Source organism: Bufo gargarizans, unplaced genomic scaffold (genome assembly GCF_014858855.1).
Source record: "Bufo gargarizans isolate SCDJY-AF-19 unplaced genomic scaffold, ASM1485885v1 fragScaff_scaffold_317_pilon, whole genome shotgun sequence".
Lineage (NCBI taxonomy): Eukaryota > Metazoa > Chordata > Amphibia > Anura > Bufonidae > Bufo > Bufo gargarizans.
Window position 1 is genome coordinate 114651 of NW_025334089.1, and position 18156 is coordinate 132806.

The 18156-nt window shown below is 50.3% G+C and overlaps 1 protein-coding gene across 1 annotated transcript in view; it reads right to left on the reverse strand.

Annotated features, from left to right (window-relative positions):
* LOC122922384 (carcinoembryonic antigen-related cell adhesion molecule 2-like) overlaps positions 1–17160 on the reverse strand; it is a 60752-nt gene extending 43592 nt beyond the window's left edge. The window contains exons 1-2 of the mRNA XM_044272976.1: positions 17049–17160; positions 13205–13558 (exon numbers count right to left, since the gene is read on the reverse strand). Of these exons, the coding sequence (XP_044128911.1) occupies positions 13205–13558; positions 17049–17070 (376 nt within the window). The 5' untranslated portion in view covers positions 17071–17160. The remainder of the gene's footprint in view (positions 1–13204; positions 13559–17048) is intronic.
* Between the last annotated feature and the right edge of the window lie 996 nt (positions 17161–18156).

Below are 18156 nucleotides of genomic sequence, written 5' to 3' on the forward strand. Positions count from 1 at the left end.
TCCTGACACCCTGTTCAGCCGCCCCAGCGGGTTGTGATCTGTGAATAAGGAAAAGGGTTGTCCATACAAATAGGGCTGCAGCTTTTTAAGGGCCCACACCACGGCCAGGCATTCTTTTTCTATGGCGGCGTAGCTTACTTCCCGGGGTAAAAGTTTTCTGCTTAAGTAAGCCACTGGATGCTCGCCGCCATCTTCTCCGACTTGGCTCAGTACTGCCCCCAATCCAAACATAGAAGCGTCTGTGTGGACGAGAAAGCGTTTAGTTGGATCAGGGGCGGCGAGTACAGGTGCATTCACAAGAGCCGTTTTTAGTTGCTGGAATGCCTGCTCACACTCTGGGGTCCAGACTACTATCTTAGGAAGATTCTTGCGGGTCAAATCGGTGAGGGGTTTGGCCAGGGTACTGTAGTTGGGTACAAATTTACGGTAGTATCCTGCGGTACCTAGGAATGCCAGTACTTGAGTTTTGGTCCGAGGGGTTGGCCATTTGGCTACAGCCTCTACCTTAGCCGGTTCAGGTTTTTGTTGGCCACTCCCTACCCGGTGTCCTAGGTATTGGACTTCTGCCATCCCTATATGGCACTTACTGGGTTTCAGAGTTAATCCTGCCTCCCTAATACGGTCTAGTACGGCTCCTATGTGGGTCAGGTGTTCAGTCCAGGACTGGCTGAAGATCGCTATATCATCTAGATAGGCGCAAGCGTACTCCTGGAACCCATCCAATAGCCGATCCACCATCCTCTGAAAAGTAGCCAGAGCGTTTTTCATCCCGAATGGCATGACCTTAAACTGGTACAGGCCAAACGGGGTGACAAACGCCGACTTAGGGATGGCGTCTTCGGCTAGGGGAATCTGCCAATACCCCTTACAAAGATCTATTGTGGTGAGGTATTGGCCCCTGGCCATTTTGTCCAGGAGCTCGTCTATCCGGGGCATAGGGTAGGCATCGGATACGGTCTTATCATTAAGCCTCCGGTAGTCTACGCAGAAGCGGGTAGTCCCATCCCGCTTCGGCACCAGAACTACTGGGGAGGCCCAAGGGCTTTCAGAGTGCTCTATGACTCCTAGTTTTAGCATTTCTTCAATTTCCTTGCGCATATTATCCTTTACAGATTCAGGTATGCGGTAAGGAGGTTGGCGGAGAGGGGTCTGCCCTGGTGTTTCTACTCTGTGGGTGGCTAACGGGGTGTACCCGGGGATATTAGAAAAAGTGGTTCCTTTTTCCCTTATTAGACTATGAACCTGTGCCCTTTCCTGGGGACTCAGCCGTTCACCTAACTGAACCTCTTCCAGGTCCTCTTTCTGGCCCTCTTTCTCTAGGAGGTCTGGGAGAGGTAAATTGTCAAAGTCCTCTGCGGCAGAGGCGCAAATAGCAGTCACCTCTTCTATGCGCTCGTAGTAGGGCTTCAGCATGTTCACATGGAGCATGCGTCTGCCCCCTGCTCCAGCGCACGGGCCGATCACATAGGTGGTATCACAGATTTGCTCCACCACCTTGTATGGGCCCTGCCAGGAGGCCTGCAGCTTGTCATTAGGGACTGGCCGTAGGATTAACACCTTCTGCCCGACCTGAAAGCTGCGGTCCCTGGCCCCCTTATCATACCATCTGCGCTGTCGTTGTTGGGCCGCTTGGAGGTTAGTACGTACCGCCTGGGTCAGAGCCTCCAAGCGTTCCCTAAACTCCAGCATGTATGGAACAATAGGGGTACCATTCGTAGTTACCCCTCCCTCCCAGTGTTCTCTGATAAGGTCTAAGGGACCCCTCACTCTCCTCCCGAACAATAATTCAAAAGGGGAGAATCCTGTGGATTCTTGGGGTACTTCCCTATAGGCAAAGAGCAAGTGGGGCAAAAACCGTTCCCAGTCTTTTTGAGTGTCTATGAACGTGCGGATCATCTGTTTAAGTGTTCCGTTAAACCGTTCACAGAGCCCGTTGGACTGGGGGTGGTAGGCGGAGTTTAAGATCGGTTTCACCCCACACACTTTCCAGAGTTGGTGGGTGACCTCTGCAGTGAACTGGGTGCCCCTATCCGATATAATCTCCCGGGGAAATCCCATACGGGAGAATATTTGCATAAGGGCATCGGCTATAGTCTCTGCATGTACATTGGTCAACGCCACTGCCTCTGGGTATCTAGTGGCGTAGTCCACTACGGTCAAGATGTATTTCTTGCCGGAGGGACTGGGTTTCGCTAGGGGTCCTATTATGTCTACAGCTACTCGACTGAAGGGTTCTTCAATTATGGGCAGGGATCTGAGTTTGGCTTTATAGCGATCCCCTCTTCCCTACCCTCTGGCAGGTATCGCACGTTTGACAGTATTGTCTAATATCCTTTGAGATACCTGGCCAGAAGAAGTTCTGTGTCAGCCGATGTTTCGTTCGGCTGATTCCTAAATGTCCTGATAATGGTATATCGTGCGCGATGCGCAGCAACTCTTGTCTATACTTTCGGGGTACCACTAACTGCTTAGTGGGCACGGGTATGGACCCTGCTACTACCTTCTCTGCATAGCGGTATATGAGACCTTTATCCCAAGCATATCTCTCTCCCTCCAACCCTCCTTGGTCCTTGTTAATCCTATCTTTATATACCTGCAGGGAGGGATCTAGGGCCACCTCACTGCCAAATTCCAGGGGGGCATCCCAGGGGAGAATAGGAGGGGTGTGTGGCATATTGTTTACCTGAGCCTCAGAGTGATCGGATGGAGCCGTGGTGCGTGCTTGCTGCCGGGTAACAACCGGGTAGGCCTCTTGGATAGTTAGTTGAGGGACAAAAGCAGAGGTGAGCTCCCCCAAGTCGTTGCCCAAAATAACATCAGCGGGCAAATCCTGCATAATTCCCACCTCCACGTTTCCATGCCCTGCCCCCCAATTCAAATGCACCTTGGCAGTGGGAACTTTGTAAATTGCCCCCCCTGCCACCCGTACAGCTACACAGTCTCCGGTGAGGGTGTGCTTAGGCACCAAATGATTTCGGACCAGGGTTAACGTGGCCCCAGAGTCACGTAATCCTTGTATACTCTTCCCCTCCATGTGTACCACCTGGCGGTGCCCCTGACGGTTGTCTGAGGCGGCTTGTATGGGGTTTACCTCGTGTAGGATCCCCAGAGGCTCTTCTATTGAGGTGACTGTGGATGTTGGGAGCACAGATTCTCTTTGGCAGCAGTGTACTGCAGCCCGATTGGGGGGAGAAGGACCCTGGTAGTTCCAGTTCTGGCGAGGTCGGTTACGTGGGCAGTCTCTCTGGATGTGCCCCTGTTGGTTGCAGGTGTGGCAGCGGATCGGTGGTCGGGTATTGTACCTAGGAGGGTACTGGTTGTGGCTCGCGGCTAGTCGTGGGTGAGCCAAGGTAGTCACTGCTGGCAGAGGGGTGGTAGATCCATACGTGGTCCGGTGTGGTGTGCGTTGGTCTCGCCTGGTGTCTTGGAACTCGTCAGCTAGCTTGGCTGCCTCTGGTAGGGTACAGGGTTTGCGATCTCGTACCCAATTTTGCAGTTCTGTGGTTAGTCCATTAAAAAACTGCTCCATTACTATTAACTGGAACATCTCTTCCATAGTGGTGACCCGTGTCGCTTCCATCCACCCATTGGCAGCTTGTTGTAGTCGGTGTGCCCATTCAGTGTGTGAGTCTTTTGTTTGTTTCTTGATGTCCCGGAATTTGAGTCGGTATGCCTCAGAGGTAATGGCATACCGTGCTAGGATGGCTTGTTTGACTTTGTGATAATTCCTGATGACTTCGTCTGGGACGGTTCGGTATGCCTCTGCGGCGCGGCCTGACAATCTACCTGCCAGCAGGGGTACTTGGTCGGCTGGGCTGATGTCGTGTAGCTGGCACAACCTTTCGAAATCCTGTAGGTATTCGTCAATATCACTTTCTCCTTCTGTGTAATTTTTAAAAGCTTGGTAGGAAATCTTAGCTTTTCCCTGGGTAGTGCTGGGGTTCCTTCCCCGACTCGCTGAATAGCGCTTTGCTTAGCTACAATGTACTCATGTACATCTGCTATCAGTCTTTCTAGTGTCTCCACGGAGGGGGTGTTTGGGTAAAAAACTAACCTGCTATTGAGGTTGTAAATTCCGTTGGCTCTGTCTCCTGTGGAGTTGCCGCAGTGGTCGTTCTGTCCCCCTCCATGAGTTCGGCCACAAGAGTAGCTTTGGTTTTGTTGCTGGCTTTTCTTCCCCTTGCTTCCAATAATTCCTTTAATGTAGTTCGTTTCAATGTTGCATAATTCCTCTCCATTCACCGTTCGTTCGAATGACTGCACATATTCTTGAACTCCGGTATATCCGAATGGCTGTTTCAACGAACTGCTGCTTTGCTGTGCGGTTTGAATCCCGCCGCTTGCCACCAATTGTTGCGGAGCTTGAAGATATACCCTCAATATCTTCACTTAAATCCCCTTGTAGCTGAAGAAACAGGTCAATATTCAAGAGACAATTTCCCCAGTGACTGGAGGACACACAGTTTGGGAGTCACTGACTTTACTAGGCATGTGCACCTGGATTCAAAGCTCCAACAGCCTCATTTACATACAATACATAGATTACTATGGTACAAGGAGAGGTGGGGTCAGACAATAGCAAGGGCTGATGGGAGGTTGAGGGGGGAGGGGAAGAGGTACAGACAAGAAAGACATTCGATAAGTGGCGATGTTTGCCACAGGGGGCAATAATGGGGAGAATTATTCTTACTGGGTGGCACTAATGGAGGCATTATTCTAACTGGAGGACACTAATAGGGGCATTACTCTAACTGGGGGCACTTATGGGGGCATTATTCTGTCTGGGGGCACTAATGAGGGCATTATTCTTACTTGGGGCACTAATGTGGGGCATTATTCTTACTGGAAGGCACTAATAGGGGCATTATTCTTACTGGGTGGCACTAATGGGGGCATTATTCTTACTGTGGACACTAATTGGACCATTATTCTTACTGGGGGCACTAATGGGTCCATTATTCTTACTGGGGGCACTAATGGGGGCTTTATTCTTTATCGGGCACTAATGGGGGCTTTATTCTTTCTAGGGGCACTAATGGGTGCATTACTCTTACTGGTGGGCACTAATGGGGGCATTATTCTTACTGGGTGGCACTAATGGGGGCATTATTCTTACTGTGGACACTAATTGGACCATTATTCTTACTGGGGGCACTAATGGGTCCATTATTCTTACTGGGGGCACTAATGGGTCCATTATTCTTACTGGGGGCACTAATGGGGGCATTGTTCTTACTGGGTGCCCTAATGGGGAGCATTACTCTTACTGGGGGGCTCTAATGGGGGCATTATTCTTACTTGGGGCACTAATGGGGCCATTATTCTTACTGGGTGCCCTAATGGGGAGCATTACTCTTACTGGGGGGGCACTAATGGGGGCATTATTCTTACTGGAGGACACTAATGGAGCTATTGTTCTTACCAGGGGCACTAATGGGGGCTTTATTCTTACTAGGGGCACTAATGGGGATATTACGCTTACTGGCGGGCACTAATGGGGACATTATTATAACTGGGGACACTAATGGGGGCATTCTTCTTACTTGGGGCACTAATGGGGCCATTTTTCTTACTGGGGGCACTAATAGGGGCATTATTCTTACTGGGGGCATAAATGGGGGAATTATTCTTACTGGGGGCACTAATGGGGGCATTATTTTTACTGGGGGCACTAATGGGGGCATTATTCTTACTTGGGGCGCTATTTGAAAATTATTCTTACTGGGGGCACTAATTATATTACCGGGGAGCATTAATGTATCACGGATGTGAACCCATTCACTTGCATGTATATAGAAAGAGGAGGTAGCGTATTGTAAGACTTAACGTTTAATAAGTATTCAAATAAAATATACAGACATAACACATAATATCAAAAAGAGTGTGCACACCAAAAACGTGTCACAAACAACAAACACATATAGTCACAATAGGCGACCACAGCGATATGGTTAAACCCATGTGAAGAGGGTAACACTGTACCCCAACGCAGGTATAAATTCCACAGAGATATAAATATATATAAATGGGAACAGTCTTACCAATGGGTGACGGTCATCTGGGTATGGTGGCGCAGTCCCAGAAGCCAGTGTTACCTTGTGGAACAGGGTCCAAGTGAAGCCTCACTGTCCCTACAAAGCCCTACCAGGCCTATAGAGCCCTATGACCCGGCTAGGGGCCGCACGTCCGGGAGCTGACCCTACAGTGTTGGACTCCCTAAACAACCCTAACTATGGGTACACAGTGAATTAATTCTCTGTCATGTGCAAGATCCCTACGCATTTCGTCACTAGATTAAAGCCCCAGACTCATCAGGGGACAGCATGGGAGGGAGTGTATCCTCATTGACTGGTGTCACATACAAACAGTCCCCATGCTAATAGGTAAAGTGTTGCAGCAATGGCCTAAGACCCAGCGGGGACCTAGTGAGGGCTACTGAACAGCGTGTCGCTAGTAGGAAACAGGCCCTATTCCCAGGTAATGGGGGTCCCTTGGTCCTGGTGACTGCAAAAGAGGGCCAACGTATGGCGCTTCCCTGTACACGTGTGGCGGCAGTTTGCTTGTGTAACGGACCGTTTCAGCAGACAAGGGGTTAAAATCCGTTTAGGCGATATGCCCCTTTCTGAGAGACAGGCACAGCTACTGCAGAACACCAACCTCCCGAACTGGATACAAAATAGCACTCCAAACTGGAACCTCGCGAATAGCTGCCGGCAGACGAACAGGAAAAGCGTATCAGTCAGCTTACACTCCTGGCAATCAGTCTCTAACAGCATACAGGGAATCCCCCCAATAACGAGACAAGGCTCCGTCTTGAGGGTCAAGCAGTGGTCTGACGTGCTGGCACACCCAGCCTGGTTTTTATTACAGTTGTTGCAGACACAGAACAGATACAACATATCCCCACAATGCATCATGGTTTCCTCCTCTCTGTCCCGGAGACAACCGAGAAGTAATCCAATTATCTCTCAGGACAAAGGGAAATCGCCAATACACATGTGGAGACAACAGGACAGACATCGCCATTTAAACAGACAATGGGACAATAGAAACACACCCAGCATATTCCTCCCCTCTGCCGGTGATGATTATTGAACACAAGGGCGAATATAATTATCAAAGGCAGAGAAATACAGTTTTATAAAACATATCACAGGAACCCCAAAACATGCAATAACCCCATAACCAATATATCCTCGGAACCGGGGGATCTGGGTGAACCACATGTCCAAAATTCACCCACATCCGTTCAGTAGTTTGGAAGATACAGTTACACTGAAAATATACAAGTTATACAGAAAATAGTCACTAATAAATGTGTCCCCTGTTTGGTAGTTTCACACTACTGAATGATGTCTCTGTGCACCAAATACAGGCAAGATAGCGCCGTGTGGAAAAGTCAGAACAGTGTCTGTGAGCTACAATGGCCGCTATCTATTGTTCTCACCATGTGCTTCATCCAAGCAAGTAAGGCAAATGATGCAATCCAGGGACAGAGGGCTCCGTCCCAAGTGCCTTAAGACCCAATAACTTAAGGGACCATAATCCCAGGGCAGGAGGCTGGTAAACAGCCCCCTCCAAAACACCGTGGCGAGGTTGGTTTCGCCACAGCTTGTATCGCCGTCCACAATTTAAATGTGCGTCCTGATGCACGCGAGCCCCGCCCCCCTGGGGCGTGGATTGAGATGACATCACTATCACATTACCTGCCTAACGAGGGAGGGCGTGTATGGGGGCGCGGCTAACGCTGACGTGCTGATGATGCTAGATGTCACTACAAAGGGGCGGTTACTCCAGCGGGAGTGTGCGCATCCCATCGGGCAGAAGAGGAGACTTATAAGGCCGGGTGATACTTACAAGCGGCGGCAAGTCTTCAATAGACAGAGGCCGGAGACATGTTATACAAAGAATAGACAGAAATAGACAGAGGCTGATGGTGCCGCCGAATTAACAGCAGCAGATCAGCACATCAGATACAGGAGAGCATGGAGGAAGCTTGGGAAGCGGTGAACACGAATAATGTAACATACGCAGAATATCCCCATGCTGTATGGAGGACATAGATAGGGGGAAGCGGCAATTAAATAAAGCATCCAAAGCTCAACTGTTCATCGAGTCCATTGGGGCTGGGGGTGTTCAGTTTATATATCCACCAGGTCTCCCTCTGAAGGATACGTTTGTCCCAGTCCCCTCCCCTAGGGAGTCTGGTGATTACTTCAATGCCCTTAAATTTAAGGACACTTCTCAGACCTTGGTGGCCCTCGTTTACATGTCTTGCCACTGATGTGTCCCTTTTGTTCCGGACATCATTCAATTGTTCCCCAATACGGCGGCGAAACTCTCTCTTTGTTTTGCCGACGTATTGGGTACCACAGTCACAAGTAATTAGGTACACCAATCCATTTATGTGATGCTTGTGCCCATTATCACGATTGGAAAAAGACTTGCCAGTTTGTATAAAATTGCGAAAACTTCAGCTGCCGCACCTATAGCAGCCCTTCACAGGACCACCCAGCCAGGTTTTGTGACCGGATGCTCCTGCGAAGTGGCTATGCACCAAACGGTCTCTCAGGTTCCTACCCCTCCTATATGTAATGGAGGGGTAGGGCTTGAGAGCATCCCCCAGGTCCGGGTCCATTAGGAGGGTCTCCCAATGTTTTGCGAAGATACTGCGGACTTGACCAGCTGCCGTATCAAATGTACCAATCACTCTCATGGTGTTCGTGGTCTTTCTCTCTGGGTGATTGGTGGCATGGAGCAAGTCTGTACGTTCTCGAGCTAATGCTTTCTGAAAATCAATACGCAGAACCTTGTCTGATAGCCCCGTTCACGGAACCTTCTGCGTAGGTCACCTGCCTGATTGATAAATTCTGCGTCATTTTAAATTTGAAAAAATTCATCCTCCCTTGGCTGTGGTCCCTCTTTCTCACACTCCCCCTCCTCCACCTCCTACTCCATATGGACCTGGTCCTCCTAGAACATGTTATGTTATTTGTAGTCATTTCCCTATCCATTTGTTTGCAGGACACTTGTCCTGCTCTTCACCACATGTTGATGCCATTTGCAGCCCTTTCCAGGACATTTTTACAGCCTTTTTAGTGCTCAAAAGTTCAGGTCCCCGTTGACTTTAATGGGGTTCGGGGTCAAGTTCAGGTGCCGAACTCAAACTTTTTTCTGAAGTTCGGCCGAACCCATCGAACCCGAACATCCAGGTGTCCGCTCAACTCTAATTTCTACGTCTTATTTGCCCTTGTGCGGGGCAGTTACATGTTCTACAGCATTTTGTGGAGTGTATAAGGGCACTTTCACGCATCAAAGTTTTCCGGCGCTGAGTTCCGTCCTAGGGGCTCAATACCGGAAAAAAACTGATCAGGTATATCCCCATGCATTCTGAATGGAGAGCGATCCGTTCAGGATGCATCAGGACGTCTTCAGTTCAGTCCTTGTACGGTATTTGGACGGAGAAAAAACCGCAGCATGCTGTCTGGCCAAAAATCCTGAACACTTGCCGGAATGCCGGATCCGGTATTATTTCCCCATTAGAATGTATTAGTGCTGGATCCGGCATTAAAATTGCCGCAGCGATGGATCCGGTCTGCGCATGCGCACACCTTTAAAAAATGTAAAGAAATAACTACCAGATCCGTTTTCCCGGATGACACTGTAGAGACGGTTTCGGTATTGCAATGCATTTGTGAGATGCATCCAGATCTGTCTACAAATGGTTTCTGTTTGCACACAGATTGCCGGATCCGGAACTGCCTGCCGGAATCCAGCAACGCAAGTGTGAAAGTGCCGTAAGTGGAAAAAAGGAAATTATATTTGCCCTTGTGCGGGGCAGTTATATGTTCTAAGGCATTTTTTTGTTGTGTATTAGGGGGGAAAAAAGGGCTTATTAGCCGTTGTGCGGTGAAGAGCGAAAATTACTGACTTTTTGGGGGTGTTTTAATTTCCTTGTTATTTATGTATCTGATCTAACGGTATGTCAGGCAGAGAAGTGCCCGGGAGGGGCAGAGATCTCAGTGTTTATGGCGCAGACAGAGGTCGCAGCAGAGTAAGGAGGGGGTCAGCAGGGGTCGCAGCAGAGTAAGGAGGGGGTCAGCAGGAGTCGCAGCAGAGTAAGGAGGGGGTCAGCAGGAGTCGCAGCAGAGTAAGGAGGGGGTCAGCAGGAGTCGCAGCAGAGTAAGGAGGGGGTCAGCAGAGGTCGCAGCAGAGTAAGGAGGGGGTCAGCAGGAGTCGCAGCAGAGTAAGGAGTCGTGGCAGCAGAGATCGCAGCAGAGTAAGGAGGGGGTCAGCAGAGATCGCAGCAGAGTAAGGAGGGGGTCAGCAGGAGTCGCAGCAGAGTAAGGAGGGGGTCAGCAGAGATCGCAGCAGAGTAAGGAGGGGGTCAGCAGAGGTCGCAGCAGAGTAAGGAGGGGGTCAGCAGGAGTCGCAGCAGAGTAAGGAGGGGGTCAGCAGGAGTCGCAGCAGAGTAAGGAGGGGGTCAGCAGGAGTCGCAGCAGAGTAAGGAGGGGGTCAGCAGGAGTCGCAGCAGAGTAAGGAGTCGTGGCAGCAGAGATCGCAGCAGAGTAAGGAGGGGGTCAGCAGAGATCGCAGCAGAGTAAGGAGGGGGTCAGCAGAGATCGCAGCAGAGTAAGGAGGGGGTCAGCAGGAGTCGCAGCAGAGTAAGGAGGGGGTCAGCAGGAGTCGCAGCAGAGTAAGGAGGGGGTCAGCAGAGATCGCAGCAGAGTAAGGAGGGGGTCAGCAGGGGTCGCAGCAGAGTAAGGAGTCGTGGCAGCAGAGATCGCAGCAGAGTAAGGAGGGGGTCAGCAGAGATCGCAGCAGAGTAAGGAGGGGGTCAGCAGGAGTCGCAGCAGAGTAAGGAGGGGGTCAGCAGGAGTCGCAGCAGAGTAAGGAGGGGGTCAGCAGAGATCGCAGCAGAGTAAGGAGGGGGTCAGCAGGGGTCGCAGCAGAGTAAGGAGGGGGTCAGCAGGAGTCGCAGCAGAGTAAGGAGGGGGTCAGCAGGAGTCGCAGCAGAGTAAGGAGGGGGTCAGCAGAGGTCGCAGCAGAGTAAGGAGGGGGTCAGCAGGAGTCGCAGCAGAGTAAGGAGTCGTGGCAGCAGAGATCGCAGCAGAGTAAGGAGGGGGTCAGCAGAGATCGCAGCAGAGTAAGGAGGGGGTCAGCAGGAGTCGCAGCAGAGTAAGGAGGGGGTCAGCAGGGGTCGCAGCGAGAGGTCTGAGCTCCCGGTGTCAGATAGCCGTCGTGTCCTGACCAGCAACCCAGCGGATCTTGAATGGTTGACTCGGTCGTCTCTGTTTTGGATCCACTCCTGTGTTTTTGGCCTTACCAATGCTGATAGATCACTGACCAGATGCTGACCGAGTAACGGCGGAGGCTCCACAGACAGGATCCGTTTTTTGGGGGTTATTGTTCTGACGGATCAGAGGAAGGGCAAAATAATCAGTGACGTCACCACAAACTTACTGCTGACCCCCTCTCCACTCTGTCGGGGAAGCTCTACTTGAATAAGGGGTTAATAGAACAGGTTCTGTAGACATCTATGTGGAATCAGCTGACGGCGGTGTAAAAGGAGTGCGCTTCTTCTTGGCGCTAACATCGACCTGTAAGGCTGAGTTCACACTGGAGTTATTTGGCCCCGTGACTGCCCCGATAAGTGATGTGTGCAGTGATTGTAAGAGCGACGCCTGTCATCTGCCTGTCATACGGACTCACAGTGTTATCTCACTACCACGGCAGACTCCCTATGTGTGTTACTGTGAGATTGTGGAAAAGCTCTGCCTGCATAATGTTTATGTCTAGATTGTATTGGAGCTGTCATTTGGCGTTCCGGGCACTAGAGGCCGCTGTTCTGCAGCACAGTCAGCACACTCTGGGATCTGCATATGCAAAGCAGATGATGACTCATGCAAGCTGCTTCTGAAAACCAGGAAGTCTGAGCTGATCTGACATGGTGGAAGGATTGTGCTGTGAGGGACTGAATCCAATTCCATCCTGGCTTGCAGATGTCCGGTGTAGCGTTATACTACCCTACTTCGTGAGATTTCCCTACCTCCTGATTTCCTGTCGCACTGCTAATGACGTAAGGAGGCGTTCCTGAGTTTTGACGATCTGCGCATGCGCAAACCGACAGTTTATGGAAAATCTCAGCGGAGTTCAGCTTTACACCGGGACACTGCGCATGCGCAGGAGAGCCTCAGTAGGGAAATATTATGGCCCAGTGCGCAAGCGCGGCTAACTCCGGCCAGCGCAGTGTCCCGGTGTGAAGCTGAGCTCCGCTGAGATTTTCCATAAACTGTCGGTTTGCGCATGCGCAGATCGTCAAAACTCAGGAACACCTCCTCACGTCATTAGCAGTGCGACGGGAAGTCAGGAGGTAGGGAAATCTCACGAAGTAGGGTAATGTAACGCTACACCAGCAGTGAATGGACACTTAAAGGAAGGAGAGTAGCTGTTCTCCCCTTACTGGATCCAGCTCTTTGAAAGAGAGGTTGTCCCAGGAAGACCAGTTCCAGTGTGTGGACAGAAAGCCTTATCATCAAGCAATTGACTTTGCAGGCTCTGCTGTGTCCGCCATCGGCTAGGTTTGTCCTGTTCTGCGGCGCAGTATTGACTTTGCAGGCTCTGCAGTGTCTGTCATCGGCTAGGCCTTTCCAGTGGGCAGGGGCAGTGACTGTGGGTCCAGGGTATAGCATTTTCTGCGCATGTTTGTATTGTTGCAATTATACTTGTGTTATTACTTTGGCCAAAGTAAAGTTTCTGTTCTTGCATATTTAGCTGGTGTCAGTGTCGCTTTTCTTGACTGTGACTTCGCTGTATCCTGAGGAGCCCACCCCGGTACACGGCTTACACTACTGCAAGGCACAGTGTTCTACAGTGGGGCAGGGGCAGAAGGGGGAAGGGGCTCAAGCCCCCTTTGAGCCCTATATGTGCACGTCCCTGGTGATGATGTTGGGATGGTATGTGATGAAAAGATGTACAGAAGTCATAGAAAATATGAAAACCTCTCTGGGGCCTGAGGTAGGGAACACTTCCTCAGCAGCCAATCAGAGTCCATGTTTCATATTTCCAGTGCAGTTTAGGAGATGGAAGCTGAACTCTGATTGGCTGTGGTGTGACATTAGGATGAGTTTCCCGTGAAACAGTTCTCATACGTGAGGTGCAGTGTGAGCGTGTAACATACAGAGCGGTGGAGCGTGGTACTCACCGTGGACGGTCAGGGTCACAGATAGGTTCATTGATGTTTTCTCTGCCTGTACTTTCACTGTATATTCCCCCTGGTCTGTGAGGAGAAGATCTGTGATGTGTAATGATCCATTACTGAAAGCCGAGAACCTGGGACTGTGGAGAGCGCCAGCGATTGTAATGGGACCAGCAGGTATATATGTCAGGATCTGATTTGGTGGGTTTGTGTCCGTCCCTTTAAACCAGGCGACACTTGTAACTTTCTCATTAATAACAGCCAGACTGAGGGTGACGGATCCACGGACAGCTGGGTACTGGGGGATGGGCTGGATACTCCACGATCCACGGGTCACATCCACCACGAGGCCGAGGAGAACTACAAGAGAAAGTGCAGTCAGATTATGTGTATATAAACCATCATGGCTGCGAGTGCAGGGAAGGTGGGGCCCATACCCCCAATGCGCCGTATACCAGTGTGTGTATTCAGAAGGCCCCCAGTAAATCCCATTACATAATAATTGTACTACACCCACCACTAGCGTCACAGCGTCACATACCACCACCACGTACACACAACAGCCGGCACCTATGGACACGTGCAACGTATACATGGGGGCATTTCCTGGTGCAAACCCAGTGTGAACAGAGTCTTATCAGGCCCGGGGCTACTAACCCTTTACCATCCGCTGGCTGCCGGAGTCCAAATCGACACCTGCTCCCTGCTGAGGCGGTCAGGTGCGTGATGTTATCATTCACCGCATTGCGCTACTCGTATAGACGCTCCAACATATGGTGGAATTCCAGTGAGTTGGGTGTCGCAGATCAAGGGCGGACCGTGCGGACACTACAAGTGCAGACACTCTCCAAGACATGGCCAGCACCCTCTGCACGTATCATGTGAGCAGTGCAGGGAATGTAGGTCATTTCCCCGAGTCACAATGTTCCTGCCATCGTCTCTGAAACGTTGTGAGACATCCAGCTGGAAATGGGCTCGATGCAGATCAGCAGCTGATCCGCCATGTGGCGTCTAGGCTCATCAGTACTCAGACACTGTGGCAACACTGCAGGTTACACGTAGGACAGGAGGGGGGGGAGTGGAAGGAGCATTCTGCCCTGTTCCTGTTGGGGATGGGGGGTGTCCATTGAGGAGGACGTGGTGGAGGCTGATAAGTTGTGGGAACCATATGGCACAAATATGGAGGTGTCAATAGAACCAGGCCTCATTGCTGTGATGCAGCATCACCACTGCAGAGAAAAATGTTGCCCCAATGAGCCATGAAAGATATGTACTGTCCCTGCTCCATGTGTCAATGGTGACATGGACATTGCCACACAGGGAGAATTACGAAAAGCAGTCCACGTTCTCTGCCACGGGAGAAAACAAGGCGGGGAAGTGTTTTTTTAAATAAATTAGGCTGAGTGATTGTCCTAAGTTTCCTAAAGACAGTGGAATCCACTAAGTGGTACGGCAGGGACTGCACCACCAGCAACTTGACCAGGTGGGAGTTCAGTTTGCACACAAGCAGATTACTGGGCAGGAATGTTGTTTCCTGGTCACACATTCTGTTCTGGATGACTGACAATGGAGCTGAGGAGGAATATTCTGCATCAGCAGTAGGTGATGATGACAAGGGCACTGTACTGCTTGGGGATGTAGGCTGCCTGCTACAAAGAGGACCAGGAGAAGGAGGACCGTCTTGTTTTGATTGCTGGTCGGTTTGATTTTCCCACTAGATCTGGTGATGCCACCTCAAGTCCTGCAATTGAACCGTGGTACCTACATTTCTGTGGTGCCTACATTTTATTTTCCTCCTGCACGCTGCTGTTGTCTTATCTGCAGGCACTGTGGACGTTGCCCCGCTAACTACAACCCAGCAACATGGTCGGCGACAATGGCAGGAACATTGTGGCTGCACTGCATTTGAGGAAGAAAAACACGTGTTCCTTGCATGGCGCCCATGAGAAGTTTAGTCAAGCACAGCTAGTACAGTGGCTTGCACAGGGTGCTGGCGCATGTTCAGGAGAGTGTCTGCGCTATAAACGTCCCCCTGGACTTGCAGCGCCAGAACATTACAGTTGTCTGGATTCCTCCTTGCACGTGCTGGAGTGTCTGTATGAACAATGTAAAGTGGTCTATGACTACATCATGCATGACACTACCACAGCAGGGATCATGTGTTTTTTCGAAGTCAGGAAATGGCAGCTCATCAGAGATCTCATACTCAGGTCCTACAAAGAGGCCACAAAGAGAGTCAACAACGTCTTCCCTCTGATATTTATCTAAGAGCAAACTGTGACACTGATGCAACAAGGGATGGTGACGGAAGAACAGCTCCCGCATCTTGATCACGGCCCTGTGGCTGTCGTGGACCCGTATGGATAGAAGATGGGGAGGATCTGTGACTGGAGGAGTAGAATCTGGTGCAGCTGGGGGTCACAGAGTTTTCCCAGGATTAGCCAAGGGACATGGCTGACACTCATTATAGCAGACTAGTGTTGAGTGAACTTTCGTGTCATGTCCGGCGTACAAGGTTCGGGTTATCTAAGAATTCCGTTATGGATTCCGCTACCACGAACCATAACTTTTGCTCCGTGGTAGTGGAATCCATAAATAGATAACCCAAATCCAAACCTTGTATGCCGAACCTGGAACATAAGTTGGCTCAACACTATTGCAGACCTACTGCTGCTGCTCTTCATGATGACACTGGCCATGACCAACCATGACACAGTGTGACAAAGCCTGTCAGAACCCGGTCCTCATGCACACTGGCAAGCATGGGAAGCTGAAGCCGCATCTTCGGTTGCCTTCATACTGACAAATGTATTGTTGGCATCAAGCAAAGTGATGACTACTGGATGGCCACGGTTTTAAACCCTCAGTATCAAAGCAGAATGGAGGAAAGATATCTGCTCTACCAGGATACTCTGCACACAGCTGTCTCCAAGCACACGCGTGTCTGACCGTGAGGCCTGTGTCTGCCCCCACCGAGGAACTGTTCTCCCACCATCTCTGCCAGTGCTACCAGTACAAGTACCAGTCCAGTTTTTTCAAGTGCTGCACCATCCTGACGGACATCAGCAAGTGGACAGGGTTTAGTTGTACCTGGACTGTGCCCTTTGTCCGGCACATACCCCGTCCCCTGAACACATGGCCTTCTAGGAAGGCAGATTGGAATGGTGGCTGGAACCGGCCCAGTTTGGTGTGGGTCTCCAGTGTACAGTCAGAGAGGGTGTCCAGCGCGGCCGGTGGCGTCATCACGCCCAATAAGGTTTGCCCTCAATAAGGGACAATTTTGGGAATTTTTAAAAATTTTAAAAAGCATCAATCTGACGGTGCAGTATGTTCTGAGTGTTCCACCAGCTGCCACCACTTCCCCGTAGCTCTGTACGTCAGCGCTGCTTACAGAACTGAGAGACATGTGAGAGAAGATTCGGGTTCTGGTCCTAGGAGACCTCAGACGGTCACAGACACATTTTCAGGCCAATTGTAGCACATTCCATTCGTTATTTGTATCTAAAATAAATCTTATGACCAATTTGGTAAAATTGGATCCTATTTTATTTTTTTCAAGAAATTCACTTATCTCCAAGGGTAGGTTCTCGCCTCCGTAAAGCTGGTACAGAGGAGCAGACTACTCCAGGTATCATACACAGCATAGCCCGATACCGCTGGGCACAACCAGATCCCCTTATCTACCATGGGATCCGCGTGGAATCTGCGCGCATTTACCTAATGGGGTGTGAACACGGCGGCGCGGAGCAGTCATCACAGGTCAGCAGTACAGCAATGTGATTGTGAAGATACACCGCTAGTGGCAGAAGAGCCGCTCGCCAATTAGCACTGAAGTATGAATAGCTCTTACCTGAAATGATCAGTCCCCCCATTGCAGATTCCCGTCAGACTCTCCTGTAGATTGCTGCAGAATCAGGAAGTTGCATGTGACGGACAAGCCGCGTCTTCTCCTCCGAGCGTCCAGTTGAGCAATGAACGAACGTCATGTTGTGTTAACCTCTTGGCTGCCTGACAGTAACCACGGAGGAAGAAGTCTGAATTTTGCAGACTTAAAGGGGTATTCTGAGATATTTCAGGAGAGCCTATCCTAAGGGTCCATTCACACGTCCACAATTCTGTTCCGTGATGTGCTGCCCAGATCCGCACATCCGGGTCCGCATTTCCGTTCCCGAAAAAAAATAGAACATATCCTATTCTTGTCCGCAATTGCAGACAAGTTTAGGCATTTTCTATTAAGTGCCAGCGATGTGCGGTCCGCAAAATGCGGAATGCACATTGCCGGTGTCAGTGTTTTGCGGATCTGCGGATCAGTAAAACACTTACGGACGTGTCTGGACCCTAAATGTATGATCAGAGGCTCAGCCGTCACTTGCCCATGGATGTGTGATGCCGCAGAGTGCCATTACCACTCCACACCCTGCTACTGTCTCCTATGGGCTAACACAGTGTCATGCATTTAGTGCAGGTCCTATACAATGTGCATTGCTATTCCTATGTAGCTGTTAATGTTCATGTAATGTGCCTGGTTCACCAGAAGGTGGCAGCAAGCATGGTAGTGCTACATTTGCAGAGAATGGAACCCTTCTGTCCATCCTAACTCTCACTCTAAGGAGGGGAGGAGACTAGTTAGTTAGAAGTGTTGTGCCTTTTCATAGGTAAATACATTGATATCCAATCATTCTAGTCAAGATGGATGTTCATTGCCTTTAGGAGCCATGCGCGACTATAGTTACAATGCTGTATGTCTTGAGTAGGCCAAAGTAAGGTCGCACAAAGGTTTCTGCTCTTCAGTGTTATTCTTCTCATGAGTGCACCGGTCTGAGAAGAGGCCTCCTTGTCTACTGATACATTTATGACGGGAGATAAGAAGCAGCTGGTGATAATTACCTTTACAATTAGGTATTTATTAACCACCTCCCGACCGCTGTACGCACCGATGCGTCCGGGAGGTGGTTGTT